Source organism: Balaenoptera musculus, chromosome 5 (assembly GCF_009873245.2).
Source record: "Balaenoptera musculus isolate JJ_BM4_2016_0621 chromosome 5, mBalMus1.pri.v3, whole genome shotgun sequence".
NCBI lineage: Eukaryota > Metazoa > Chordata > Mammalia > Artiodactyla > Balaenopteridae > Balaenoptera > Balaenoptera musculus.
The window spans coordinates 136,673,884-136,701,192 of NC_045789.1; the positions used below are offsets into that span (position 1 = coordinate 136,673,884).

General features: G+C 58.3%; 2 protein-coding genes across 2 annotated transcripts in view; one reads left to right on the plus strand and one right to left on the minus strand.

Moving 5' to 3' along the window:
- Positions 1–27,309, plus strand: part of SORCS2 (sortilin related VPS10 domain containing receptor 2) — a 495,273-nt gene that overhangs the window by 215,871 nt on the left and 252,093 nt on the right. The window lies entirely within an intron of this gene.
- Positions 609–6,759, minus strand: PSAPL1 (prosaposin like 1). Its single transcript, XM_036853414.1, is given in 7 exon segments — positions 609–634; positions 637–1,758; positions 1,761–1,885; positions 1,887–2,005; positions 2,008–2,072; positions 2,075–2,156; positions 6,706–6,759. Coding segments are annotated over 7 exon segments (1,593 nt in total).

Consider the following 27,309-nt stretch of genomic DNA (forward strand, 5'->3'; position numbering starts at 1 on the left):
TCTCCCTACTTAGAGCACAGCACAGGCTTTCCTTCCGCCTATCACCAGGGCAGCCTAGAGTTTGGGGTATAGGGGGAGGGTCCCGCGGTGGGCAGGGGCATCAGAAGGACAGCACTGAGCCCAAGAACCCCTTGGAGCATTTAGTCAAAGACCCAGCGTCCTCCCCAGAAAGGCCCACGGACACTCACACATCGTATGCGCCTGTGCGGCCACCCCCAGGACCCCAGCTTGAGCAGTGAGCGGTGAGGTCCGGCCTGAGCAAGTGGTGGTGCCTATGGGTGAGACCAAGCCCCGCCCTCCCAGCTGTGTGACAAGGGGGATGGGCCTCCATCCCTGATGGCCCCTCTCCACCCGCAGTCGGCCCTGCCACTGCTCACCCCGGTCAGGACCCGTCAGCAAGGTGTAGAGGGGGCCCCAGAGGCCAGCGCCAGGCCCCACGCACCGTCAGCCACGGCACAGGGATGGAGAGTCGGGGCAGTGCGCTGGGCGGCGGCAGCGCAGTCAGTTCGCTCCGATCCACCTTGTAGGGTTCCTGTGGGGTTCGGGGAGATGAGGGCCTCCCAGGGGGCGGGGGGTGCTGGCCGGCGCCGGGTCTCAGGCGGCCGTGGTCACGCGTGCTCTCCAGCATGGGAGGCGTCTCTCTCCACACGTGGCTCTGGCAGTGCTCCGCGGAGCATTGTGTCTCGGCGGCCTCCTGGCTCTTGCACCAGAAGCTCGGTGCCAGGATGCTCCGGTCGGTGCCCAGCAGCGCTGCCGTGGGAGCGTGGTAGGCCATCTTCGCGCACAGGGCCGTGGGGTCCATCGTTTCCCCGAGGGTCTCGATGAGCACGGGCTGGTAATCGATTATGAGGTGGTCGCACTGTACCATGAGGGGCAGGGGCAGGATGCGGCAGACGCCCTTGAAGGCCCTGAGGACGCGGCGCTTGGTGCTCTGCTGCTGCAGGTTGTGGGCGGACATGCCAAGCAGCCACTTGCCTCCACTGCAGAAGCTGCCCTGGTTCTCCTTTCCCAGCGGGGGTGGTGGCAGCGTCGTAGGACCCTCGTGGGCTGCCCAGGCCCGCCTCCATCTGCCGTACAGCCGCGTGCACGTGCACAGCGTCTCTGCGGTGGCTCTGGTCAGGAGTTCCACCAAGGAAGGGCCGTAGGCATCCACCGAGCTGACGCACTTCTGGACCGCGGGAGCGGGTAGCACCGAGCACACACGCTCCGGGGCGCGGCTGACGACCTTGCTGCTGTTGGGTTCCAGCCTCCAGTCCGGCTTCTGGACCACCTGCAGACACACTTCACAGGGCACGCCAGCCTTCCTCTGGACCTCACCCTTCTTCCTCGGCGGCGCCAGCGCCAGCCAAGGGACCCCGTCCACAGCAGCCGCGTGAGCCAGGTGGGCCCGTTCCTTCGGCTCCTCACAGAAGCCCTCCTTCCTGCAGGTCTCATTTGGCGGCATGAGCCTCAGTGTTTGCTCGGGAGGGGCAAAAAGCCGGCAGATGTAGTCCTCGCAGAGGAGAGTCAGGCCCGGCCACAGGGACTCGCACTGCTCCCTTGTGGTCACCTCCACCCGGTTGGACAGCTTGGGCCCCACGGCGTCCCGGAGCCGGGTGACCGGGCAGACACAGCCCTGGCACCCTGTGCTCACGGGAATCCGTGGAGGTCGGGAGCTGAGGGGCCCACTGGCCATGGATGGGACTACCACCTCGGATGTGTCCTCCTCGGAGAGCGGTCGCGGGGTGGCCGGTAGCCTCCGCGGTGGCTGGCACACCCCTGTGCCGGGGCGCTGCCCGGGGCCCCGCCGAGCACGCTCAGGATGGTCGAGCCGTGGGCGTCCACCGTCCCCTTGCACTTGGCCGAAGACTCCTGGCTCGGAGTCTTCTTCATCACCACAGCCAGGATCGGTCTCCGTGGCCTCGGGGTTCAGTGCATTGCTGGCAGCGGCCGCCACGTCCAGGCACACGGCGCAGGGCAGGCACTTGGCGGTGGGCTGGCTCCAGGCGGTGCTGCGGCAGTGCCCCCCCGCCCCACCGACCCGCACCTCGTTGCCGCCTGCAGGTCCCGATGCCCCACCGCCGAGCCCTTGCACACTCCTCAGGGCCAGAGGTGGAGCCGGCCGGGGTGGCGCCCAGGATGCTGGGCCGGAGAAGCAGCGCCCAGAGCCTGATGCTCTGTCACTGGCCAGCTCCACTGCCGTCCTCCTGGCTGCTGCTATGAACCCAGCGGTCCCGCCTGGCCCCTGAGCAGTGGCACGGGGCGGCCCCGCCCTCCTGGCAGCCTGCCTCATCACCCCAGTTCCCTGAATCCCCACAGCCTGGTGCAGGGCGCTTCTACCTGGAGCACCGTTCTTCCCTCTTCCCCCGGTATAAACTCTCACTCATCTTCCAAAACCCAGCACGTTTTTGAATGAAGCACAACTCAAAGGTCCAAGACCCCTTTCCTAGAAGCCCGTCTGCCCTCTTCCCCACAACTCCTCATCCCATCCTGATTTGTCCCCATGGCTGGGTCCCCTCCTAGAATGTGAGACCCTTGGGGGAATTTTTGTCCCCCTCTGGGAAGTCCATAAAGGCATTCTGTCCTTTTGGTGCCAGAAGATTAAGTGAATTTAATGACTGACCAACTGCTGAAGCTCTGTTTTCTACATCTGGCCTTGAAATGACTTGCCTGGCCGGCTCTGCTCCTGGCCCTGGCCGGCGATGCCATGCGGGGGACCCCCACGGCTTCATCTGTGATGAGAGCACCCAGCGGCCACCCAGGATAGCCTCGTGTGAGGAGGCCACCAGAAAACGGGTCCCTGGGCCCAGTCAGTTTCTTCCTTCTGGAAACTTGGCTGAATGTGGGCTGGTCCACAGTTGATATGAAAGTGCTGGTTGAAAGTACACATACACGAAAGGAATTTCTTTCATTCCTGTGTCACTCTTTATCTTATTATTTTTCTTCCTTAGTTTTTAAATGAACTATCAAGCAAGAGAGTCAGCGCTGGGGAGATACACACAGGTGTCCTGAGTTGGACCTGTTCATTAAAATGGAGAATTCCGGGGCTAGCCTTGCCTTTGGCCTGATTTCCACACAGCTCAACGCTCCCATGGGGCCTTCCCAGGGGTGGACGGGTCAGGGACCTGGGGGTAAGGGCTCCCCTGGGGCCGCCCGAGTCCCTCGGTGGGTGTGAGCCCCCTGCGTGGTGCCATCTCTCAGATTCTGGGGCTCTGAGTGTTCAGAGGGGGCATTCCACACCCCCAGCTATGTGGGTCAGGCCTTGGGGCCTGAGACTGCAGCAGCCTCGGTGGAGGAATGTGGCCGGTTGGTTCCATTTGCCTTCCTTTGGGGTGCGGGGCTGGGAACAGCGTATGGAAAACAGGATTTGCTGAGCTCTTCCCACCAGCCCTAGGACCGTGGCTCCTTTGGACCAGAGGAGGGACGGCCTTTGGGATGAAGTGAGCCTAGGCGAGCAGCTGCCCAGCTCCCGGGTTTCACCCGGAAAGGTGGGGCTGGAGGTGTGGGTGCCCCATCTCCTGTTCCCGGGGACAGGCACTTCAACACACTCTCCGGGTGCCTGCTTTTCATTCAGGGCATCGCCTGGGATTCCAGAGCACCCACTGGCATCCTACGAGGACTGTGGGCATTGGAACCGGCAGGCAGGAGGCCCTGCCCTGTGGCCTGGACCAGGCTGTGCCAGGGCCCTGGCCGGGCAGCCCCTGACCTCCTGCTCAGCCCTTACCACTGCTGCCTTGGTCTCCTTCCCCCAGTGCTGCCCTTCCCAGAGGCCCAGAACCTTTTCCTCACTGATGAAACACAGAATTGTTTTTTATTTTTAAAAAGTACATAGGAGACTTTTCTCTTGGGCTTTCTAATTTTTTATTTATTTATTTATTTATTTATTCATTTATTTATTCATTTATTTATTTACGGCCGTGCAGTGCGGCTTGCGGGCTCTTAGTTCCCTGACCAGGGATCAAACCTGGGCCACAGGCAGTGAAAGTGCAGAGTCCTAACCACTGGACCGCCAGGGAACTCCCTCTAATTTTTACATTTTTATTAAAAAGTTGCATGTATACAGGAGAAGGCACAGATGGTAAGTGTTTAGCTCAGCGAAGATCCACAAACCGAGCCAGCGCACAGATCCAGACAGGGTGTCAATTCCAGGCAGCCCCCAGCGCACCTTCCGGCCACCCCTGCCCCGAACCCTGCCTGGAACCGGACTGGTTCGTGTCTGGCTTCCAAGTTGCAATATTGCGCCTATGAGATCCCTCCGAGCTACTGGGCGGGTCCTCATTTCTGTGCAGAATCTGTTGGGTGAATTCACAATTTATTAATCTAGTCTACCCTCGTGGGCATTTGAGTCATGTCCAGTTTGGGGCTGGCATGGACGGTGCCGCTCCGAACATCTCTGTGCACATCTAGGGGCGCGCGTCTCTGCAACTCTGCTGGATTTTCTCAAGGAGCGAAATTGCGGGGGTCAGCGGGCAGGCGTCCAGTAGATGCCGACACACGGATTTCCCACGGTGGTTGTACCGGTCCCCGCTCAGCAGCGTTCGGAGAGTTCTGGTTGCTCCACGTGTGCTTTGTTTGGGGGAGGCTATGTTTTATTCTGATGTAATTTCAAACTTAGAGAACCATTGCAAAAATAGAGCAAGGAACTCCTGGCCACCCGTCACTGAGGCATGTTTGCCCCATTGGCTTTGTGGTTTCCCCTCCCCGCTTTCCTCTCATCCACCCATCCGTCCTCATGCATTTATATTTACAGATACTTTTTTCCTAACCTGTTGAGAGTATGGAGACGTCGTGGCCCATTACAACCAACTACCAGTGTGTGTTTCCTGAGGACAAGCACATTTTCTCAGATAATCACAGTGCATTTATCAACATCAAGGATTGTAATGTTGACACAGCATTATTGTTTAACCTGTAGCCTATGTTCAAACTGCACAGTGGCCCCAGGTCTGCTCTGTGTCCGTGTCCCAGCTCCAGGGTCACGGGCTGTGCGTGCCCGCCACGGCTCCTCGGTCAGCTTTCATGTGTCTTTTGTGACACCGGCGTCCAGGCGGGTTATTTTGCAGAATGCCCTCCCCTTGGGTCTGCCCAGGTTTCGTCGCAGTCAGATGTGGCAGGATCCCTCTGTGTGCCACGTGAGGAGGGTGGTTGTGAACCAGCACAGTACTGCTGATCTGGGGTCACTTGCTGAAGATCTGCCTGTTTCTTCCTCTGTGAAGTTACTGTTTCTTTTTGTAATTAATAAATTTAGAAAGGTGCTTTGAGAGTATGTAACTATTCTGTTCTCACCAAATGTTTATCCACTGTTAGCATCACTGATCATTTGCTAACCCCACCTTCCCTCTGTATTTATGTTGGAATTCTTCTGTAAAAAAGAGTTTTTCCTTCTCTCCCCCACTTCTTTCCTTCCGTCCTCCCTCCCTTCCTTCCTCCCTTCCTTCCTCCCTTCCTTCCTACCTCCCTTCCTCCCTCCCTCCCTTCCTTCCTTCCTTCCTTCCTTCCTCCCTCCCTCCCTCCCTCCCTTCCTCCCTTCCTCCCTCCCTCCCTCCCTTCCTCCCTTCCTCCCTTCCTCCCTCCCTCCCTCCCTCCCTTCCTTCCTCCCTTCCTTCCTACCTCCTTTCCTCCCTCCCTCCCTTCCTTCCTTCCTTCCTACCTTCCTTCCTCCCTTCCTCCCTCCCTCCCTCCCTTCCTTCCTTCCTCCCTCCCTCCCTCCCTCCCTACCTTCCTTCCTTCCTTCCTACCTCCCTCCCTTCCTCCCTCCCTCCCTTCTTCCCTCCCTTCCTTCCTATGTGGACTCGTGAATGTTTATTTTATTTAATAGATTGTAATCCATGACTACAATTTCTCTGATGCTTCACATCAGATCAGTGGGTCCCTTTGAGCTTGCCTGTGCGTCTCTGATGTGTGTCCACCATTCTTGGAGCACTTCTGCGCGTCCTGGGGCACGGGGCCCGTGTGGGCTGAGCAGATGCACCAGGCACTGACGTGGCGGCCCCAGGCCCTGTCACCTCGGCAGCGCTGCTCCACACGGCTCTCATGTCACCCTACAGAAAGCGCTGGAAGTCACATGACCAGCGTTCATCCTCCACCCACAGCCCAACAAATGGCAGCGACTGCTGTATTTTGTATAAATTCCATTTGTTTAAAAAAATTTCTCTGGAAGTTATTTACTTTTTCTTCCCAAGTAGAGATAAGCCTGGCCCCACTGGGATTGGGGGGCGAGAGGGGGGTGTTTTGTGGGTGGGACCCTTATGTAGAACCAAGGTCAGGAGGGGACGCACAGGAGGTGGGGATGGAGTTTGCTGGCCGCCTGCTTCCAGGAGGACCAGCTTGGAGAGGGAGGGAATCAGGACGGTTTTGATGCCTCAAAGGACAGAAAACATGGCCCATTTCTCAGCACTTCGCCCAGCCCTCTGGCCGCCATTTCATCACCAGCCCCCAAGGCCGCCCTGCCGTGTGGGCCGGAAGGAGCTGTCCCCAGGTACATGGTGACACCTGCTCGCTCTTCTGCCCACGCAGAGTGACAGAGGCTGCAGCCCGGCGGAGCTCCCCAGCCTGTGTTCTGGAATCTCTGAGCACAGCGGTGCCTGCTCTTCCCAGCCCTTCCCTTCATTCTGCCGCGGCCCTGCCCGATGCTGACGCCCCCTCGCCCCTCCCAGGGCCACCTCTCTTCCTCTCGGCCCTTCCTGCCTCTTCTGGGTGACATTCCTGTCCCTGCCCAGAACCTACCTGCTCTGCCCGGCCATGCTGGGACCCAGGGGTGGGATTCACGCAATCACTCATTTCCCGTGTATTTTTGCAGCCCCTGCTGTGAGCTGGGGCTTAACACGGAAGGAGATGTATGAGGAGCGGATATTCGGGTCCTGGGGACAAACCATGGACAAGTAAATGCCAGTGACCCTTCTAATGCCAGGTGGAAATGACTTCTATGCAGGAAAGTGGGACAAAGGCTAAACCGGAGTGGAGGGCTGGCCGCCCCTGCGGCCGGGCGGCCCGCGTGGCCCCTCTGGGAAGGTGGCATGAGCACAGCGCTTGGATACAGTGAGCACCCAGGGGAAGCGCCGCAGGGGGGAGGCGTGGCGGGGGCAGAGGCCGGTGGTGGGTGCGTGCTCCTGTGGGTGCAGCGGCCAGGCCAGGAGGCGAGGGCGTGAGGCGGATGGGCCTCCGGAGCCCTCACAAGGGTTGTTGTTGCTTCCGAGAAGTGGAGGTCGGATTGACCCAAGTACCGTCTCTGGGAGGTCTGGGGACAGAGGGTGCCCAGGTGACGGGCATGGGCGGGGAGCCCAAGGCCAGGGTCAGGGCCTCCTCCAGGAGACCACCCCAGCCCACCAGAGAGCCCCCGGGAAGCCGGGCCCGCCCCACAGCCAGGCCTCCGCAGCACAGAGGCCCAGGGTGGCCTGGCAGAGCCGGGCAGGGAGTGGAGATGGCCAGGGCGAGGTGAGGGCTGCCAGGGAGCTGAGTGGGAGGCCGGGACTCGTGCCTGAGCCAAAAGGGGTGTGCGCGTAGGTGAGCCGGGCAGAGTTAAAGGGCAGGCGGAGGGGCCGTGGCATTCCTAAGCAGGGCTGAGATGTGGGGAATGCCGCGATGCCATCGGGGCATCTTCTGAGCCCCAGGGAGGAGCTGGACCGGCAAGTCAGCCGAGCTCAGATCAGCCCTGTGCCCCCAACTCCCAAGGACGGGGTCAGCTTGCCCACGCCGCCCCTCGCGTTGAGACGCATGTGCTCTTGGATGGATGGAGGGGTGGTTCCCGTGTGCTCCTGGAGGGATGGAGGGGTGGTTCCCGGGACTTAGAGGCTACAGGGCGATCGTCATTTCACAGACGCGTGATGTGGAGGGCGGGCGGGCTCGGCATCTCCCGCTCCAGCTGAACCTGACATGCCCACCGGGGACTGGCTGCCCTCAGAGGGCCCCCCTTGGGGCCGCGGCTTCACAGTAACAACCGAGGAAGAGACCACGGCCCCCGCCAGAGTCTGAGGACGAGGTGTTGGGAGGGCCGAGCTGGGGGGGGAGGGAGGGGTCCTTCCTTGCCTCTTTCTTGGTGTCCTTGGCTTGTGGCTGTGTCACTCCGATCTCTGCCTCGGTCATCACATGGCCTTCTCCCTGTGTATCTGTGTCTCTTTGTCCAAATTTCCTCTTGTAAGCACATTAGTCATCAGAGAGGGCCCACTCGAGTCCAGTGTGACCTTATCTTAACCAGTTACATCTAGAAAGGCTCTGTTTCCAAAATAAGGTCACATTCATAGGTCCTGGGGTTAGGACTTCAGCCTGTCTTTTAGGGGACACGATTCATTCCATCCACAGCAGAGGGGTTCTGGGCACTGCTGACCTTGACCTTAAACACTGGCTGTGGTTTGGATCCAGCCTTGGCCCTGGGCAGCCTGGGGCAGAGATCCCCCTGCACGGAGAGCCTCTGGGGTTGGGGCGAGGTGCCCGGGTGCTGGTGGAGCACCTGTGACATGCCAGCCACTGGACGCGATTGTGAAGCTCTTCTGAGCCCCTGGCGAGTCTCGTAGGTTTGGAGTTCGGCTCCAGGACACACAGGCCTGAGCGGCAGGGGCCTTTGAAGGGCAGCCCCTAGTTCCTGGTCCCTACAACCCAAAAGCCTTGGGAGGCACTGGATCTTCCAGCCCCAGTGGCCTCCACCTCCAGGCACTTAGGACCCCTGTCTGAAGGCTGTGAAGACATAGCCCCCAGGGTGGGTGGGCATAAAGAAGGGAGGCCAGAGAAGCCAGGAAGCGTGGGGGGTGGGTGTAGACACAAGTGTTTGGGACTCTGATGGCTAGGGCCTTCGACACACAAGCCTCCAGAGCCCGGAGACCTTCCCTCGGGGGCCCAGGACATTGGTGTTGGCTGAGTGTCTCCCTGTGCCCAGCAGCTCGGGGTGGTCCTGTGTGCCTCCCCCTGAGTCCTTGTTCCTCCTGGCACATTCCTGCAGCTCGCACAGGTACTTTCCCGCAGGCACCCTCCCGCCCGGTGGCGTGTGCCACCTCCCCAGGCCAGGCTGCAGCTCCAGGACGGTCTTAACATAACAAGCCCCACTCGGCCGGCCTGCCCCAGGTGGCAGCTGCAGGAGGGGCACCTGGGGGAGCTGGCAGGGCCTTCCCGGCAGGTGAAGTAGGTCATCTCATCCTCACGGGCGCAGGGAGAAGGCTGGTGATGTGGGCAGAGTTCCTCTTGCTCTGTTAGAAGAGGGAAAATAAGAAGATCCTAAGGGCAGACGGGCCACACCGTGTCTATTTTGCTTTACTTTCATGTGCATATTCAGCAATTGTGTATTGAGCCCCTACTATGGGCTCAGTGCTGCTGTTCTAAGTACTGGGGACATTTGAATGAATGAGACAGACAGAAAAACCCCATGTTCCTGGAACTAGTGGGAGGAAGCAGAAATTAAACAACAATTATAATACATAAGGAGGTGTTGTAAGATGGAAAGAGGTGATGAGTGAGAGGGAGAGAAATTACATTGGGGAGGGGTCAGAAGTGGGGGTGATCAGTGATTCAACAGTATCAGGGTAAAAACTTGAGAAGGTGTGGCTGAGAACCAGGTGGGGGTCTGGGGAAAGCATGTTCCAGAGGGACTGTGCAAAGGCCCTGTGGCAGGTGGGTGCAGGAACAGCAAGGAGACTACGCCGGTCAGGAAGAGTTGGAGGTCACTGCAGTGATCCAGGTGAGATCCAGGTGAGGGTCTGAGTGGCAGGGGTGGGTGGCGGCCGTGGATTCTGCATCTGTTTGAAGTTAGAGCCAACAGGATGTGCTGCCGGTTTGAATGTGAAACGTGAGCGGGAGGAGTCAGGGACCAGCCACATGTTTGACCTGAGCAGCTGGGACCTGGTCTGGGGGAGGCGGATCCAGGCAGGCACACCTGTCGGCCTGTTGTTGTGACATCCAGGTGAGAGGCAGGTGCCTGACCCAGGGCATGGCATGGAGGACAGGGAAGGGACACTGAGGACAGGACCTTCGCCCGGGGTGGTGAGACAGGGGAGGAGGGGATGGGAGGAGACCCTCCTCCCAGGAGGAGAGGGGTGGGTTGGGGGACAGCAAATGGGGATCTCTGGATGGAGGTGACGAGGGTGAGAGCAGCTTTGGGACAGGCAGTCGGGGCTCAGCGGGGAGGTCCAGGCCAGCATGAAAGTGTGGACGTCGCAGCCTCTGGGTGGTCTTTGAGGTTCCGAGGTTGAGAATATGCCAGGCAAATGGTGGAGAGGAGCCACGGTTGATGGGGGAAGCGGGCGTGGAAGGGCTTTGAAGATTTCGACTGTGGGATGGCTGCACTTCCGCCCAGCTCTCCAGACCACCTCCCAGAAGGACCCGACTTCTCTCATTGGAACCCAGCCTGCGGCATCCTCTCCATCCGTCCTTGTGTTAGTTTCCTGGGCTGCATAACAAAGCAAGCTGGGGGCTTGAGCGACAGAAGTTTATCGTCTTCAGTTGTGGAGGCCAGAAGGCCAAGATCAGGGTGTCTGCAAGGTTGGTTCCTTCTGAGGCTGTGAGGGAGCCTCTGTCCCGGGCCTCTGCCCTGGCCTCTGGGGGGTTTGCTGGCGATCTTTGGTTTCTAGAAGCATCACCCCCATCTCTTCCTCCATCTTCACATGGCCTCCTCCCTGTGTGCCTGTCTACCCAGACTTCCTCCTTTTTAGAAGGACACCAGTCATATTGGATAGGGGCTCACCCTATTCCGGCATGACCTCATTTTAACATTTCCTCGTTGAATTATCTTTGCAGCTTTGTCAAAAACTCCATTGACCATATATGGGTGGCTCTATTTCTGGACTGTCTGTTCTGTCCACGGATCCATATGTCAATTCTCCTGTCTATACCGTACTGTCCTGATTATAGTAGACCTTGAAAGCAAGCAGTGTAAGTCCTCTAAAGTTCTCCTTTTGTAAAATTGTTTTGTCTATTCTAGGGCTTTTGCCATTTCCATATGTAGGACTGTGGGATTGCCGTCCTGCCCACGGGGTTGTGTAGGGCCTACCTGTGCCAGGTGCTGTGCTGAGCCCGCCCAGGTACGCCCCTGGGTAGTCCTCCCCGCAGCCCGGAGGGAGGTGTGTGCCTGCCCCATTTCAAGGTGAGATCTGGTGGTTTAAGAACCTGCGGGTCACAGAGACAGCTGGGGCCAGGGTTTGCACCAGGCAGCCGCCCTCTGAGTCCCCAGGCCCCGCGGCCTTGGCTCCCTGGGGACCCTCTACCTTCCTCCTCTCTCCGCACACTGGGTTCTTTGGATCCCATGGCAGCCGGGGGGGTGGAGCAGAGATTAGGGTATCCTGGTCCTCCCACTGAGGAAACCGGGGCCGAACGCTCCCAGGCACGGGCCCCAGGCTTCCTGATCCAGGTCATTCTCTCCTTCTCCCATCCAGAAGGGCCTGGCAGGGCACTGGGGAGCTATGGGAGCTACTGAGCACAGGAGGGCCTTGCTCTGGGGGTGGGGTGGGGCTAGACAGGCCCGGGCTCTGCTGGGAGACTGGCTGGCTGGGGGCATACAGGCCCTGCTCACCAGGGCATGGCCAGAAGACCCCTCCTTAGAGGCGGGGGAGCGAGGCACTTCCTCTACTGGTGGAAGGGCCGCCAGCCACTGTCCCTGCCCCCTCCCAAGCAGCCCCGATGCCGCAGGAGGAGCTTCCCTTTCATTCTGGAAGGAGAGGGTGGGTCTGTGAAACAACTGACGAACCTGGACGGAGACGCCTGGCTGAGAGCCCCCTTTCTGGGCCCCCAGAGGGGCTGTCGGATGGACGGACAATGCTCACTGTTGGGGCCTGATGTCCCCAGGGCTCCGGCTCATGGGACCCACCTCGCGGTGGCTTGTCCTCCCCTTAATTGGTCACTTAGGACACGCAGGGCCCTGTGCTAGCTGCTCACCCCTTGAATACGGTCACCGCTTCTCCAGGACGACCTTGTGGGGCAGTATCGCAGTGTCCATTCTCACCCATTTCACAGATGAGAAAACTGAGGCTTGGAGAGGTCGAACCACTCTCCTCAGGTTCAGCCATCATCTTGGATCCTGTCACTGCTAATTTGTTCATTAATCCCATCTTGGAAAATGTTCTTTTTTCCATGGAGGGATAGACACACAGTTGACAAGTAAATGATTCCACATGTTGGGAATGTGGACTTCAAACCATGGCAGTGAGAGCCAGCATCTGGGGTCCTCCGGGCTCCACATCCAGGGAAGCAGGCTCAGGACAGGAATCCCGGCTTCTGCCACCTGCCAGGAAGACGCTGCTGCCATCAAAGATGGATCCCAACATTAAAACATCGCAGTTATGAAACAGTTCAGGCCATGGGAAACCATGTCACCGACCCCTGTATGTCCGTGGACATTAGGCAGACGTTAACGTCTTGTATCCGTGTTGCAGATTGTTGAGAGCAGTGAAGCATTGCAGACACAGCCAAGGTATTCCGTCCCCCGCCCACGTGACCCCCGCACTCACTCTGATGTGTTCCATCCTCACCCGTGTTTTCATGGTTTCACCACATCTGTCTGTGTCCATAAACAAAGGATGCCGTTGCGTCGTGCGCCTTAAATCGGCACCAGTGGTCCCACGCTGGATGTCTCTGCTTGTGGCTTGTTCTTCTTCACTCCGTGCTGTGTTTATGAAATGGATCCCTGTTGATAGGTGGGATTCCGTTGTATGGATAACCCACAGTCGATCTGTTTCCCTTCAGAGGGACACTGTGTTTCGTTCCTCCCACTTTTTTTTGCTATTTTGGCCAGTTCCACAGCCAACAGCCTTGTGTGGGTCTCCTGGCGCGCACCTGTGTGGGGAGCCAGCCAGGATCTCAGGTGTGGTCCTCTGGGGGTGGACTGCTGGTCGGAGCACAGAGCGTCTCCTGAGTCACTGGATGTGGCCAAGGTGTGCTCCAGAGCCCTGTGCCAGCCCGGCAGAGGCAAAGACTGGACTTCCAGTTCATGTATTCAAAGGAAGATTTTTGCTTGCCTCCCTCCCTTCCCCGCTTTCTTCCTTCCTTCCCTTGATCCCTCCCCGGCACCTGCACAATAGTGCAGCGCAGAATTCGTACAGACTGACCAGGATGCAAATCCTTGCTTTGCCACCCGCTGGTGGGTGAACTGGGGCAAGTTTCCACGTGGTGCTGTGCCTCTGTCTCTTGCCTGTAAGTAAGGTGGGGTGATAATTCCCCCCGGGACCCGGAGTCTCGCTCAGATGGGTGATGCATAGGGCACGGCCTTCAGTAGATGTCGGCGGCGTCATTTGTTCGTTCGTTGATTCATCCATCCGTCCATCTACTCCCTGAGGCGTCAGTGCTCGCGTGGGTGGGCTAGCTCCCCGCCAGGCCCCCTGGAGCCTCCTGCACGTCCCCTTCCCCCACTGGGCACCGAGGTCAAGCTTCTCAGCTGGATTCTGTGTTGTCTCTGGCGGTCTTTGGCCTGGAAAATCACTCCAGTTTTCCAGGAATCTGACGGCCTCCTCCCTGTGGAGTTTTGACAGCCAGAAATTCCGCCACGCCCAGGGGTCCCAAGGGAGCCGCCCCTTCTCCCCCAGAGGGGCCTCTGTGAGGGAGGCACCTGGGGCCAGGCAGAGGGGTGGGACCTGGGGAAACATCTGGAAATTCTTGATCCTTGAAATTCGTTAAACAAATACCATTTGCTCTTCGCTTTACCCTTCAAACAACCTGAAGAACGGGGCCCCCGGGACGCACGGGGTGGCTGCGTCTTCCTGCTCATGGTGATGGAGGGTCCCACGTGGACGTGGGCGGGGCCTGCAGAGCCACGGATCTGGGCTCTGGTGCCCGGCCTGCGGACCGGCTGTGACCCCAGGCCTGTCTGCCCTCCCCGGCCTCAGTGTTCTCATCTGTGGCTGGGGGATTTGGCGAAGGGTCTTCTCTGACTCGTGAGGCCCGCCTGGTGAAGCTGGGTTCCCCGGTGTCCCGCTGGTGGGTGCCAGGCCACCTCCCCAGCCAAGGGGAAGAACTAGAGGAACCGTGGCTGGAAGAGGGGCAGCGGCCCTGGCCTCCCGCTCCCCGGCCCGTGCCTGGGACCCTGCGGTTCCCAGCAGCGTCGGGCTTCATGAGCAAGGCTTCAGCTGAGACCATCTCCTCTTCACTCCTGCTCAGAAGCGGTCTGGTTCCTGCACACAAGTTCTCCCGCACCCCGTGAGGGGCCCCCAGCCCCCACAGCTAGTTACACAATCTGGAGGCCCTGTACCCAGCTGGGTAGCGCTCACCACGTTTGCAAGCTGTTTGCTTAATGATCCAATCCATCGCTGCTTCCCCCGACACATGTGGTCCGGTCATGCAGGGCCCTCCTCTCGGGTGTCCAGCACCTGGAGGGGGCCCGGCACCTGGGAGGTGTCCATCAACCACGGAACGAGTGAGTGAGTGAATGAATGAATGAATGACCAGGTGAGTGGGTGAATGAATGAAGTGACCTGGGCCCAGACCCAGGTCTCAGCAGGAGACGCAGCCTGGCCTGGCGGCTGGGAGGCTCCACCACAGACCAGCCTAGAGCCCCGAGGCCAAGCCATGGCCCACACTGGGCCTCAGTTTACCCTTAAGGCACAGGGAAGGTAGTTTCCAGGTTCTACCCGCTCACAAATATCCACAGGGCACCCCTGTGTGGGACCCACCATGGGGCGTTAGGAATCCCCAGCCCCCTGGCCCGTCTGTCCCCACCCCTAAGAGTACAGGCCGGGCTCTGAGGTGTGGACGGCTAAGCAGTGCACACAGCTGCCGTGACCAGGCTGGGTCGGGACGAGCCTGGACGGCCCCTGAGGGGAGCTTGGGCTTTGTCTCCAGGGCAGTGGGAGCCACGGAGGGGCTGAGGGCAGGAGCAGGTGGGGTTGGCCTTGTGAGTTCCAGGCCCAACCTCTGCAGGAGTGCAGGACGTGAGGGGACCAGACCAAGGCACGGAGCCCAGAGAGGCGGCCCACCGGCCCAGCTGACCGGCAGAGGGGAGGCCGTGAGGCCACTCGGCTTCTCTCAGCTCACTCTCCCTCTCTCTGTCCTCCTTCCCTCCTTGCGTGGCCTCAGGAGAACCCTGATCCCTCTGAGCTTCTGTTTCTTCAGCGGCAGGTGGGTGGCAGGGAGGAAGTAAAGTAGAACGGGTCAAATGCCTGGCACAGAACCTGGGAAAAGCGGCCAGCCAGTTCTCCTCTGGGTTTACCTGGTGCTGGCCCCGCTGACCACGCCCTCCCCATCATCCTCGCAGCTGCCTTGTGCCGTGGCGATGTTATTAGCCCCATTTTACAGGTGAGGATACTGAGGCCCGGGAAGCAGGTGACTTTCTGGCAGAGCTGGAATTCAGAGTCTGTCTCCTGACTCGGGTTGTTTGCTTCTCTCCTCCTGCTCTCTGCTCTGAACAACCAGTTGGTTTTAATCAAGGCCCCTGGTCACGCTGGGTCTCACTCTCCTCATCTGTAAATGGGGCCAGTGTGCTCCTTGCAGGGCGTTTGTGGGAAGCCCAGAGCCTGGCCCACGGCAGGCCCTGGCCAGATGGTCAGCCCAGGTGTCCCCCAACACACAGGCAGCCCCCTCAGAACTGCCCTTCTGGGGCCAGAGTCAGCCCGGACCAGCTGGTTTTGACCTTTGGTTTGCCTAAACTGATTCCTCCTGCATCTTAGTTATCCCAAGTCCTAGGAATTGGGACACAAAGGGTGCTTTCCCAGGAAGCTCAAGGCTTCTCGAGGGACAGCAAAAGGAGATGCTCTGCTTCCAGTTGGGCCCCGAGGAACAAGGTGTCTAACCTTCCCCCCACCCCCCAGAGCTGCTCAGAGCCGCCAGGTAGGAATTTCTTGCGTCCTCTGGACATGTAGGTAACCTCAGTGGCAGACACGCCATTGGGTCAGTTTTCCCCTCTGCTCACGCCTCCGCCTCTCTCAGATTGGCATGTACCACCTCCCTTTACTCTCCCCAAGGAGCCAGCAGCATGGCAGCAAGGATTGAAGGGTGGGTGACAAGGCGAGCCATTCTCCCACTCAAGACGGAGAACATTCCAAGCCAGAAGGTGGGGTTTGGGGTGGGGCGTTGGGGTGGGGAATGGGCACAGGTCCTAGGGAGAGCTGAACTGGGCAGCGTGGATGGTGTGGGGCCTGTTGAGGGCTCTCTCCTTCCTTCCTTTGGAGAGAAGAGGCTCACCCAGGCATCCATGGGAAGGCCCTGCCACCAGTGCTGTGTGACCTCCCGCAGGTGACTCAGCCTCTCTGAGCCTCCCATTTCTCCACCTTAGAGGAGCTGGGTGGAAGGAGCCGCCTGCAGGCCCTACTCTGACAGTCTGTTCCACCCTCCGGAACTTGCCCCTCCCCTGTCATTCCTGCTCAACTCAGGACCCCTGCACCCACCCCTTTTTCCCCAGCTCCCATGACATCAACACAGCTGAGACCTCACCCACACTCCCCACCTGGACATCACAGCACCTCCTCCTCCCTCACAAGAGGGGATTCTCCCAAAGCTCTCGGCGTGTGCACACTTGGCCATGGCACTGGGGCCCCCTCTGGGTTAACCCCAAGAGTCTATTCCTTGGGCTCCTTCTGGCATCTTTTCCTCAACACGCCATGCACCCAGCACTGCTGAGCCTCGGCTCCTGCTGTGCCTCTATCTGGAAGGCTCCACCCGCCCCCACCTCTGCCTGCCAAAAGCTAAAATGCTTTTCTAGGTTCAACCCAAACAGTGGCCCCACCTGTGCAGTTTCTGACCCAGCCCTGAGCCACTGCTAGTTGTTTGTCCACACCCCGGACTCCTGAATGGGACATCGAGGTCCTTGAGGGCAGGGCAATGTCATGGCCATCTCTTTATCCTCAGTGCCTAGCCAGTGACTCACTTGCTCGTTGCCTCAGTCTCTGCTTCTGCAAAATGGGTTAATAACAGGCCCTATTTCATAGGATTGCCAGGAGGATGAAATGAGTGAACACAGGTAAAGCAATCAGAGCAGCACCTGGTAGTGTAGGCGCTCAGCACACGCACTTCAGGTGCTGCATCATTTTTCTGGGGCCGCTATAACGGTACATAGACTGGGCACAGAAACTTACCTCTTTACAGTCCTGGAGGCTGGAAGTCTGAGGTCAAGGTGGGAACAGTTTGGTTCTCCTGAGCCCTCTCTCTGTGTCGTGTAGACGGACGTCTTCATCTTCTCCCTTTGTCCTCACGTGGTTGTCCCTCTGGGCATGTCTGTGTCCTAATCACCTCTTCTCATAAGGACACCAGTCAGACTGGATTGGTACCCACCCTAATGACCTCATGTAATCTTAATCACCTCTTCAACGACCTGATCTCTAATTACAGCCACTTTCTGAAGGGCTGGGGGTTAGGACTTCAACGTAATGGATTTCGGTAGGGACACGATTCAGCCCACCACAGGTGCTCCCTGCTGTTTGTGAGGTGAATGAATGAATGAGATACTTCCTTTCTTGAAATCAGAGGCACCAAGGAGCTTGTCTCTGTTTTACATTCGGGATGAGTTACAAATCTGCCTTTACATGTATTTTTTCCACTCTGTTTCCCACCCCTAAGCTTGTGTCTGTGGGTGGGAGGGACCTCTTTGCAGGATAGAAACCTTGATAGGAGAGACGCAGCCACTTTTTTGGGTGGGGGGAAGCACTTTTTCCCTGGAGGATTTGGTTTCTGTGACCACTAGCTCCGTCTCCACCTGGGATGTGAAGAGAGAAGCAGGAAGGGAGCTTATTCCTGCAAATGCTTGGATCTTCGCCGATGTGAATGGAAGAGTTCCCAACTCTGGGTCTGCAGAAATGGAGAAACCTGATACCCAGCGGCCCAGACCCAGGGTGCCTGGCCACATCGCCACGCTCACACCTGGTAACGCTGGGCACGGGGCCTCAGACCTCACTGCCCGCTCCGCCCTGGTGTTTCCTGGGTGTTGACCTAGGCCGGCCCCTCCACTGCTCTGGCTCCATTTTGTCCCCGAAGAAGAGAAGGGGTGCCTGCTGCTGAGCTGTGGGGTCAGCGTGAAGGCCCAAGCCCGGCGCCCAGCACTTCAGCCCCATGTGGACGCACTCTTCCAGTACATCCCTCTCTGTGGCATCCCCAGGCCTTCCCGGGGCCCAGCACACAGTAGGTGCTCAACAAATGTAGCACCTAATAGGTCTGCAGACAGATTTCCTGCCCCTCGGCCCTCCCCGGAGGGCGTTTTCTCTTCCTGAGCATCCTGTTTGTTCGGCCTGAATTCTGGCCTCTCATCTCAGCGCTGTTTGGCCTCAGAGCCGGGTGACTTTATTCCGGGAAGGACAGGAGGCGGAGGCCCAGCCCGGGGTGGGGAGGGGACAGCAACACCGTGGCCCCAAGCGGCTTTCAGCCAGTAAGCCAGCTGAGTGCCCCAAGTGTCATCCCAAGTGACAGACGTGGGCCTGGGGCAGGGGGCCTGACTCAGCAGGGGCTGCGCCAAGTGCATTTGCCTTTCGTGTGTGTCTACGCGTCTCCGCCTGACTTGCTCGGCTTTCTTGGCCTCTGGGAAAGGCCAGGAAGGGAGACTGGAGGGTCCCTGGGCTTCAGTTCTGAGCTGACGTGCTCCTGCCGCCTGCTGGGCCTCTGCAGAGAGGGCCTGAGCTCCAGGGCAGGGCAGGGGATCTCTGGCCTGTGGGCTGCGGTGTCTTGGAGAAGGGGATACCCTGAAGGAAACCTGGCCATTGGTCTGGGTGGGTGGTACCCTACCCGCCTCGGGGCACTGTGGGTGGCACAGTACTGCTGCGAAAAATCTGAGGGAGGGAAGACCATTTCAGGAAGAGAGGATAGAGACCAGCCTGTGTGAAGGCGGGGGTCCCACGAAAGCCTTGTGGGGGGCAGGGCATGTGGGGCTGCGGTGCTGGGCTGGTAGGGAAGTTTGAGGTCGGAGGGTGGGAGCTGTGGACAGCAGGCGAGGACAAGGCACTGTGGGTACTGGGGAGATATTGAATGTTGTTGAGCGAGGGAAGGCTGCATACTGAGCCAGTCTTACACGTTCCCATAGTAGTTTCCCAGCTGTGCTCCCCTGAGCCCTTTGGGGGCCACTGAGCTGAGCAGGATGAGGGGAAGCCAGGTTGAATTCTGCTCATGTCCCTCTTGTCCTCAAGCCAAGCAGCTCACTTTCATCTACTTCATTTCCGGTACATGAGCTTCTGGGTAAGACTTTATTTGGGACAAAGGGTCCTACAGCTTAAAGGTTGTTAAAATCCTTTGATAAGCGAGACTGATGTGGTATGATTCCATTTTCACTTATTCATTCATCACATGTGACCTGAGCCTCCTTCCTCCAAGGTCTGGGCTGGGCAGTGCTGGGTCAGATGGCCAAGACGTGGTCCTGGCCCAAGGGGAGCCCACCGTCTTGGGGTTATAAGCACATGTCCTCCTTGCTTCTGGCACCTCCACCCTGTGGAGCCGGCACCCGTGTTACCAGCCCAGGGCTCAGGGCTGGGCCAAGGGGAGCCCCAGCACCAGGACAATGGGCCCTGCCTGGGAGGCTTCTTGGTGGAGGTGATACTTACCCAAAGCCTTGAAGGATGAGCAGGAGATGGAGGTGGGACTGCATGTACAAAGGCATGGAGGTGGACAGACCAGCCTGCTGGGGGGAGGACACAGGTTCTGGCCTGTGGAGTACAGGGTCCGAGTAATGGATTAGTAGGGGGTATATGGAGGGGCTGGCAACGAGTCTGGGGGGCTCTAAGGCAAAGCCCTGGAAGCTTCCCCACTGTCTAGGCAGCAAGCCTGCTCTTCCTCAGCATTGTTTTGAAAGTGGACGCCCTCCAGGGTCTCACCTCGAGACGTGCAGTGCAGACTGTGTGACATTGGACTGGGCCACAGTGGGGTCAGATCCGAGCCTTGCCATCGCAGTGCCACCTGGCCCCTGGGGCAAGGCTCTGTACTCTGAGTTCCCGGGGGCAGCTGTCCTGGGGCATCTGACTTCCCAGCATGGCCTCAAGTGTCCCACCTCTGGATGAGCCTCCCCAGGGCCAGCCCCTTTTCTGTCACCCTCTGGGGCAGTAGAGGGGACAGGACAGGGCTGGGGTATCCAGGGACATGGCCTGGTTGGGTTCCAGAGCCTTGGGGTTTGTGTGATGCCAACTGGTCACATCACGGACATTAGCCAGTGGCCGTCCACTCGGGGAGAAGCGCCGGGGCAGGGCGCCTCGGCCTCTGGGTTGGCGGGGATGGAGGGGGGCGAGCAGCAGCCAGGAGCCTGGGCAGAGCAGACAGGGCGGAGGGGCCACGTCCTCCACTCGTGTCGATGCCGCCGCGCGGAGCCGCCGTGCAGGGCCTGGTGTCCTCAGCGTCCCAGCTCGTGGGGGGGTGTGGAGGGAGGCCGTGGTGCTGTGGGGTGCCAGGCGCAGTGCTCGGCGCTCCTCCACCTCATCAGCTGTGACCCAGGGGCCCTGCGGACTCTCCCTCCTGGGTGCTCGGTGAGTTTGGGGGAGGACGGTCTGAGCAGCCTGCTGGGGCGCCAGTGCCCTCTGCTAGCCAGCAGACCCCTGGGCTGGCCCGTGGGAGCTGGGGCAGTGGCATCTTGGGGTCCCCATGCTGAGGAGCGCAGTGCCAGAATCCAAGAGGACCTGTGCCGCACAACTCCTGTCCTGCATCTCGGCAGCTCGTGAGGGACATGCCGTCCCTGAGGGCCCTCACGTGGCAAGAAGCTTGGCCTAGCTCGCCCGACTCTGAGATGGGGACGGACGCTCAAGGGGTCTTGTCTTCTCAGCGTCAGGGAGGCAGGACCAGGACCTCCCGTTCCAGCCCACACACTGGGCTGCCCTTGAGCTCCTGCCCGTCCCCAGAAGCACGAGGCTTCCCCTCTGGGCTGCCAACACCACTGCCCTCCAGGCCTGGCCCTCCTCCTTGGGGTCCCTACTGCAGGCTGGCATCAGGGGACTGCAGTCCCCCCCCCAGCGTGAGTCCCAGCCCAGGGCTGCCCCAGAGGCTCCCTGACTCTACGCTGCTCACCCGGGACCGACCTATGAGACTGAGACGGATTTTCTTTTTCTTTTTCTTTTTCTTTTTAAAGATGCATAGTGAACACTGGGGTTGAAAGGTTGAGCTAGAGAGCTTAGGGGTTTTTTTTGGTTTTTCATTTATTTATTTATTTATTCATTTATTTATTTATTTTGGCTGTGTTGGGTCTTCGTTTCTGTGCGAGGGCTTTCTCTAGTTGTGGCAAGCGGGGGCCACTCTTCATCGCGGTGCGCGGGCCTCTCACTGTCGCGGCCTCTCTTGTTGCGGAGCACAGGCTCCAGACGCGCAGGCTCAGTAATTGTGGCTCACGGGCCTAGTCGCTCCGCGGCATGTGGGATTTTCCCAGACCAGGGTTCGAACCCGCGTCCCCTGCATTGGCAGGCAGATTCTCAACCACTGCACCACCAGGGAAGCCCTGAGACGGATTTTCTTACCCTGGATGTCCACGGAGAGTCTGGAGGCTACGCTAACATGTTCCCCAGGGGCCTCCCAGCTGCACCACCAGCTCCCAGAACCTCCCATTGCACGAGGCTAAAGCACTGTTGTCTCTGTGTGGGCGTGCTCGGGAAAGGTCCAACACACGTACAATTTGTATTTTAGGCCGACTTACCCAGTCTCCTTTGGTCTGTGTCTTATCTGTATTTGGTCTGTATAAAATTGACCGAAAGGAAGACGGGCATGCCTCGCGGACATACAGACACCCAGAGGCTCACACAGACAACCTGGTGGGGCCCCGCCCTGTGGAGCCGGCACCCGTGTTACCTCACCAGCCTCTTACCTCTCGGGGCATCCGGCCTCAGAGGAGCAGGAGAGATTCCTGAGGAAGGATGAATCTGCACAGACAGTCCTGTTGAAGTTCCCCAGCGGCCTGTCCCCCCAGCCAGCTTTCCACATCCGTGTTCAGCCACACGGGAAAGACCACCTCCCACACCCCTGCCCCCTTGCTCAGCAAACACGCACCGAGCAGATGCCCAGAAGGACCCTGAGTGGGGAGACCAAGGTCCACGGGCCAGAGACGGCCCTTCCTCCTGGATGTCCTGGGCTCCTCGTCCAGCCCGAATCATTGTTGTAAGTGGGTCCCCGTGTCCAGCAGGGGGTCAAGCACACGCCTTAGTGCTCCCGGGCCTGTTTCAGCAGAAACACTCCTGCTGCGACAGCAGGGACCCCAGACTCCCCCTGTGCGGACCCTTCCAGTGTGTAAAGTGCTCTCTCGGATCCATGCTCCAGTTCTGGCTTCACTGCCATCCTTGATAGGAAACACCCCCCACGAGGCCGACCATGCGACTTCAAGGGCTTTTTCTAGGACCCTTTTACCTCAGCGACCCAGAGCTGCTCTCGTTGGACCCCCACCCCCACCCCCGAGTCAGGCTCATTTGTAAGTGAGCCTCTTCAACCCATCCAACAGTCGTTCATTCATTCAACAAACATCTCCCGTGGGTCTGCTGTGTGCCAGGCACTGCGCTGGGTGCCAGAAGCAAGGAGGACACGTGCTTATCACCCCTATTTTACAGATGGGGGAACTGAGGCTCAGAGGGGCTCCCTCACATGTCCAGGAAGGTGGAAAGAAAGGCCGGTGGCTCTGGCCTTCGCTTTCTGTCTGCACTGAGCTGCGTGAATATCCTCCCTCCGAAGGCGCGTGCCCCACCCCCTTCCGCCCACCTGGTGACACACCCTCCTCTGGGTTTCCAGAGCCGGGTGGGTGTTGACACTTACACGCTGCATCATTCTTGTCTTTGGAGCCCAGCCTCCCCCCTACCCGGTGGGGGCTGATTAATCTCAGACCCCCAGAGGGAGGGAGGCACAGCGCACGCATCCCAGGGCACTTCATGCACTGATTCCGCCGGGACCCACCTGGGCACTAAGCAGCAGCCCCCAGTCTGTGGCCAGTGCAGCCGCGAGACCCCCATGCACCATCTGAGGCCCAGACAGCTGGGGGCCAGCCCCACCCTTCAGAGCTGCCCCACGGTGGAAAAACAGCCTGAAGTTGCAGCTTGAATCCCAGACTCCCATAAAGGGTCCGATTTATATTAAATTACATGCGACGTCAAAAGCACTTTTCCCTTTTGGCTTTAACAAGCCCTGTCGTGCCCCCGCATCCAGGGCCCTTCGCGGCAATCTGGGCAGCTCAGCGACACAATGAATTTCCGTGTCTGTGGGAATAACCACAGACTTGTCGGAATTACACGCGGAGAGCTGTGTAATCGAGATTGGGCAAGATTCGTTTCTTGTGAGCGGGAATTTGGTGGGAAAGGTAAGACCACTTGGCTGGATGTTCGGATCTGGGAGTAACTGACGCATCCCCCATCCTGCATCCCCCATCCTGGTCCAGCTGAGGCTGTATTTTGACTGCGGCCGGCCTCGACCCCGCTAAGAACTCGCCTTGGCCTTCCCGAGGCCTAGGGCGCTGCATTCAGTATACGCGGCTGAGTTATTGAAATGTTTCACGTCCCCACGCTTGAGAAAAGGCACCACGTTTCAAGTAAAGACTTTGTTTCTCTCCCCACTCCGCCCTCTCCAGCCTCCTCTTCTCCCTTCTGGGCACCTCCCGCCAGGGGAGTGTCAGGAATGCCCACCCCAGAGGCAGAGCTAAAGTGTGCCGGAAGCTTCTGAGGGCGCCCCCCACCCCCCGCCCCGGACCCTCCGCCAGAAATGTCAAAAGAAATTGGAGAGAAGGTAATGTCAGGCCTGAGGACGTGGAGATTCAATCAGTGGTGTAATCCTTTCTGCAAAGTAAATTATTCATTATTCCCTGGTCCTTAATAAAATAATTACTGCCGTTGGTTTTTTCCCCTACTCTAAAGGGACTTACTTCACGTCTGAATGTGAAAGAAGCGGTTAAAGCCAAGAACTAGGGCCAGTTCTGCGCTCCCTACACCTTGACTTTCTCTGCCTGGGCTCGGCCTCACCCACCACCCCTAAGTGGCCTAGCTTCCCCCTGGCCTCTGGGCCGCCGGCCTGGCCATTCCTTCTCTGCATGGCGGCCGCAGACTCTACGTGATCACTAGGAAAAAGGTGGAACATCCACGACGGACATGGGCTCTAATTCCTGAACTAGGGTTTTATGGATGTGATGAAATTATGCTCAGAATAGAAATTTTCAGAGGCGAGATAAAATGTGAAATGGAGCTCTAATATTGTCACACACCCGAGGCTCCTACTGGCGACCCCACTGGTGCAGGAGCTAAGCCAGTGATCAGACGTCTTTGCTGAGGCCCTTCCGGGGCCCGCTGGCCTCCTCCGGGGTCGGAGCCAAAAGCTGGGCAGGGAGGGCATTCTGGGTGTGGCGCCTCTACCCCTGCTTAGCTCTCCAAACCCCTGCTACCCCAAATGCGGTCTGAGAACCTGCCCACACCTGCCCTGTTGGAGTTCGCCTTTGCACAAGACCCTCGGGTGAGTCCGGACACCCCGCCGTGGGAGCGGCACTGCCCTAAGGGCCCCAGGGGTCTCTCCTCACCCTGCCCCTGCCAGGCAACCCCGCCCTCCAGTCCGGGTCACCGGCCCTGGCTGCGTTGTCCATCCGGTCCCACGGCCCGACCCTCCCCAAGTATCCTCCAATCACAGCCCAGGCCTCTCTCTCTGGAAGCTTCCCTGAGGGACGGTCATCCATCTCTAGAACTCTTTTGGGGAGTGAGTGAATGATCTCTGTCTCCATCACTCACTCACTCCCCACCCCCTCGCCCAGCCCCCAGTCCCCACCGTCCTACTTTCTGAGTTTGACTCCGCCAGGGACCTCATATAAATGGAATCATATTTGACTTTTTGTGACTGGCTACTTTCACCGATCACAATGTCCTCAAGCTTTCATTCGTGTTGTAGCATGTGACAGGATTTCCTTCCTTTTTAAGGCTGAATAATATTTCATTGTCTACATAGACCACATTGGGCTTATCCATCCATCAATGGACACTTGGGTTTCTTCCACGTTTCAGCCATGGTGAACAATGCTGCTATGAACGTGAGTGTGCAAATATCTCTTTAAGACCCTGCTTTCAATTCTTCTGGGTATATATCCAGGGAATATCTTTGTATTCTCACAAGAGTGCACGAAGTTTCCAATTCCTCCACATCCTTGCCAACACTTATTGTTTTCTTTTTTCTTTTTTTTTAAAAGAGGAGCCATCCTAAGAGCAGTGAGGTGGTATCACATTGTGGTTTTGTTTTTCCTTTCCCTGATGATTAGTGATGTCCAGCACTTTTTCGTGTGCTTATTGGCCATTCGTATATATTCTTTGGAGAAATGTCTATTCAAGTCCTTTGTCCATTTTTTAATCGGATTGTTTGTTTTTCTGTTGTTAGAGAACCACACTTGTTAGTATATAAAAGGCTATCTACATCCTCATCTGATTTGCACAGATACAGGGCAAGAGAGTCTGGTTCCCATTTCACAGGTGAGGGCGTCCAGCCAGGGGTGAAGCACCTTGCTTGGGGTCGCACACCTCAGTAAGCTGCAGAGGCTTGGAGCTCAGGGCGCCTTCCTCACATGCGCTGGGCCTGGATTCCTCCTGTCTCAGCTGAGTGAGAACCGAGGGGCCATTAGCCCAGTGTCCTCCCCGGGAGGGAGGGGACCTCACCCTGGCACGAGTACTGGGTTGTGTAAGTGGCAGGTGTTATAGGTTTACAGATGGCTGGGATCACCAACAACACCAAATGTGTCCTCTAGACAAGTAGGACCAGCTAGAAATCTCCTAGGCCATGGCCCTAACCCTTTGTGGTTTTGGTGTCCGTCCCCACCCCTGGTTCTCCTAGATGCTCGGAGGCTGGGCCTTGGTTGGGGGGAGGGAAGATACGCGAGGGGATCCTGGGGTGTGAGCTTGGTGGTTGAAGCCACATCTTGACTCTGCCACTTGCTAATGTGGACCCCTCCCAAGCCTCAGTTTCCTCATCTGTGAAGTGGGGCCTCACAAACTCTCAGGAAAGAGGGTTTCCATGTGGAGTGCATGCAGTAATATGCAAAGCCACTTACAAACAAAGGGAGAGGAATGCACATTTGGTGGATGTGAATAAAGCTGCTTTCTTGGCCTCCTGATGCTTTGGGACTGTCAGGAAACAGCATGGTGTAGTGCAAAGAGGGGGCTTTGGAATGAGAAAATTGTGTGTGCTGGTTAGCTTTTGCTGTGTAACAAACCACTCCCAAATTTAGGGGCTTTAAAAACAACCCTTTCTACAGCTGACCTTGGAGGTTAGCACTCTGGGCTGAGCTCACCCAGGCATCTGCGGTCAGTTGCTGATCAGCTAAGTTACTCTGTCCCCGGGGAGCAGGCAGGACCGGGCCGCGTGCCTCTCAGATGCAGAATGCAGGTGGAGGAAGAGACTTGCCTTTATGTAGGGGCTGTGACATCGCGTGGCAAAGGCGCGGGTGTTTCCACGACCTGCCGCGCTGTGGTATGAACACTGCACCTGCACTCATTACCCGAATGTGTTGTATTTTCCTAAAGCATCTGTTTTTGTATTTGTAAAGTGGGGTCGTTGACACCCATCTAGCCAGAGAGATCTGTGGATTACGTCACCGGCGGCTGTGAAAGAGCCCAGTGTTGGGCTTGCAGGTACAGGTGGTCGGTTCTGCTCACCAATCCTCCACGGCCAGGCTCTGGGCCAAGGGCTAGAGGCCAGGACGGTGCAGGGAGGGTCCACCTCGTGCTTCCTCCGAGAGAGGAAGAGTGGCAGTGAGCAAAGACACAGGCTTCTGAGCAGGGCACTGAGAACATTCCAGAACATTGCTGTGCTCGCTCCTCTTCCCCGGAGGTGGGGTGGAGCAGGATCAGGAAGAGGGGCTTGGATTTTTAATGGCACCAGTCGGACTGTGGCTTCTTGCCAGACAAGCCCAGTCCGACTCTCCCTGTTCTCGATGGCGCAAGCTGGGGTCTCATCACTCGGATCCCCGGCTGTCCTGTGGCCTCTGGACGCAGCTCGAGTCTGACAGTCACCGCATCAGACCCAGCTGTCTCCAGGCCCAAAGCTCCGAGGAATAAAACCAAACCTTCAAGAAAAGCCACCGCACGAGTGCCACGGAGAGGATGCCCGGGGTGACACTCAGAGAGTGTGTGTTCACTGGCTCCCCCTCTGCTGGCGCCCAGCTTCAGGTGAAAACTGTGAAACCGCAGGAAGGGCAGGGGCTGGCATTTGCTGAGGCTGCACCAGGGGCCAGCTCTCCCACCAGGCGCCCTATGAAGGGCAGGCGGGTGGGGAACATTTGGAGTCAGTTTAGGGCTGTGAGCAAATTACTTACATTTGTGAGCCTCAGTTGTTTCACCTGTGGAATGGGGAGAAGGACAGCACGAGATCTAAAGATGAGCTGCGGGGGCAGGGGTAGGACTAAGAGTGCTGGAGTGTTCTCTGTGCTTCTTCCAGGCCGATTGGTGGGTTGGGGATCCCTGACGTCAGGAGACCAGGTGAAAACAGGCAGAGCACCTAGCACGTGGTCTACACTCCAGAAATGTTGTGTTGATGATTGGA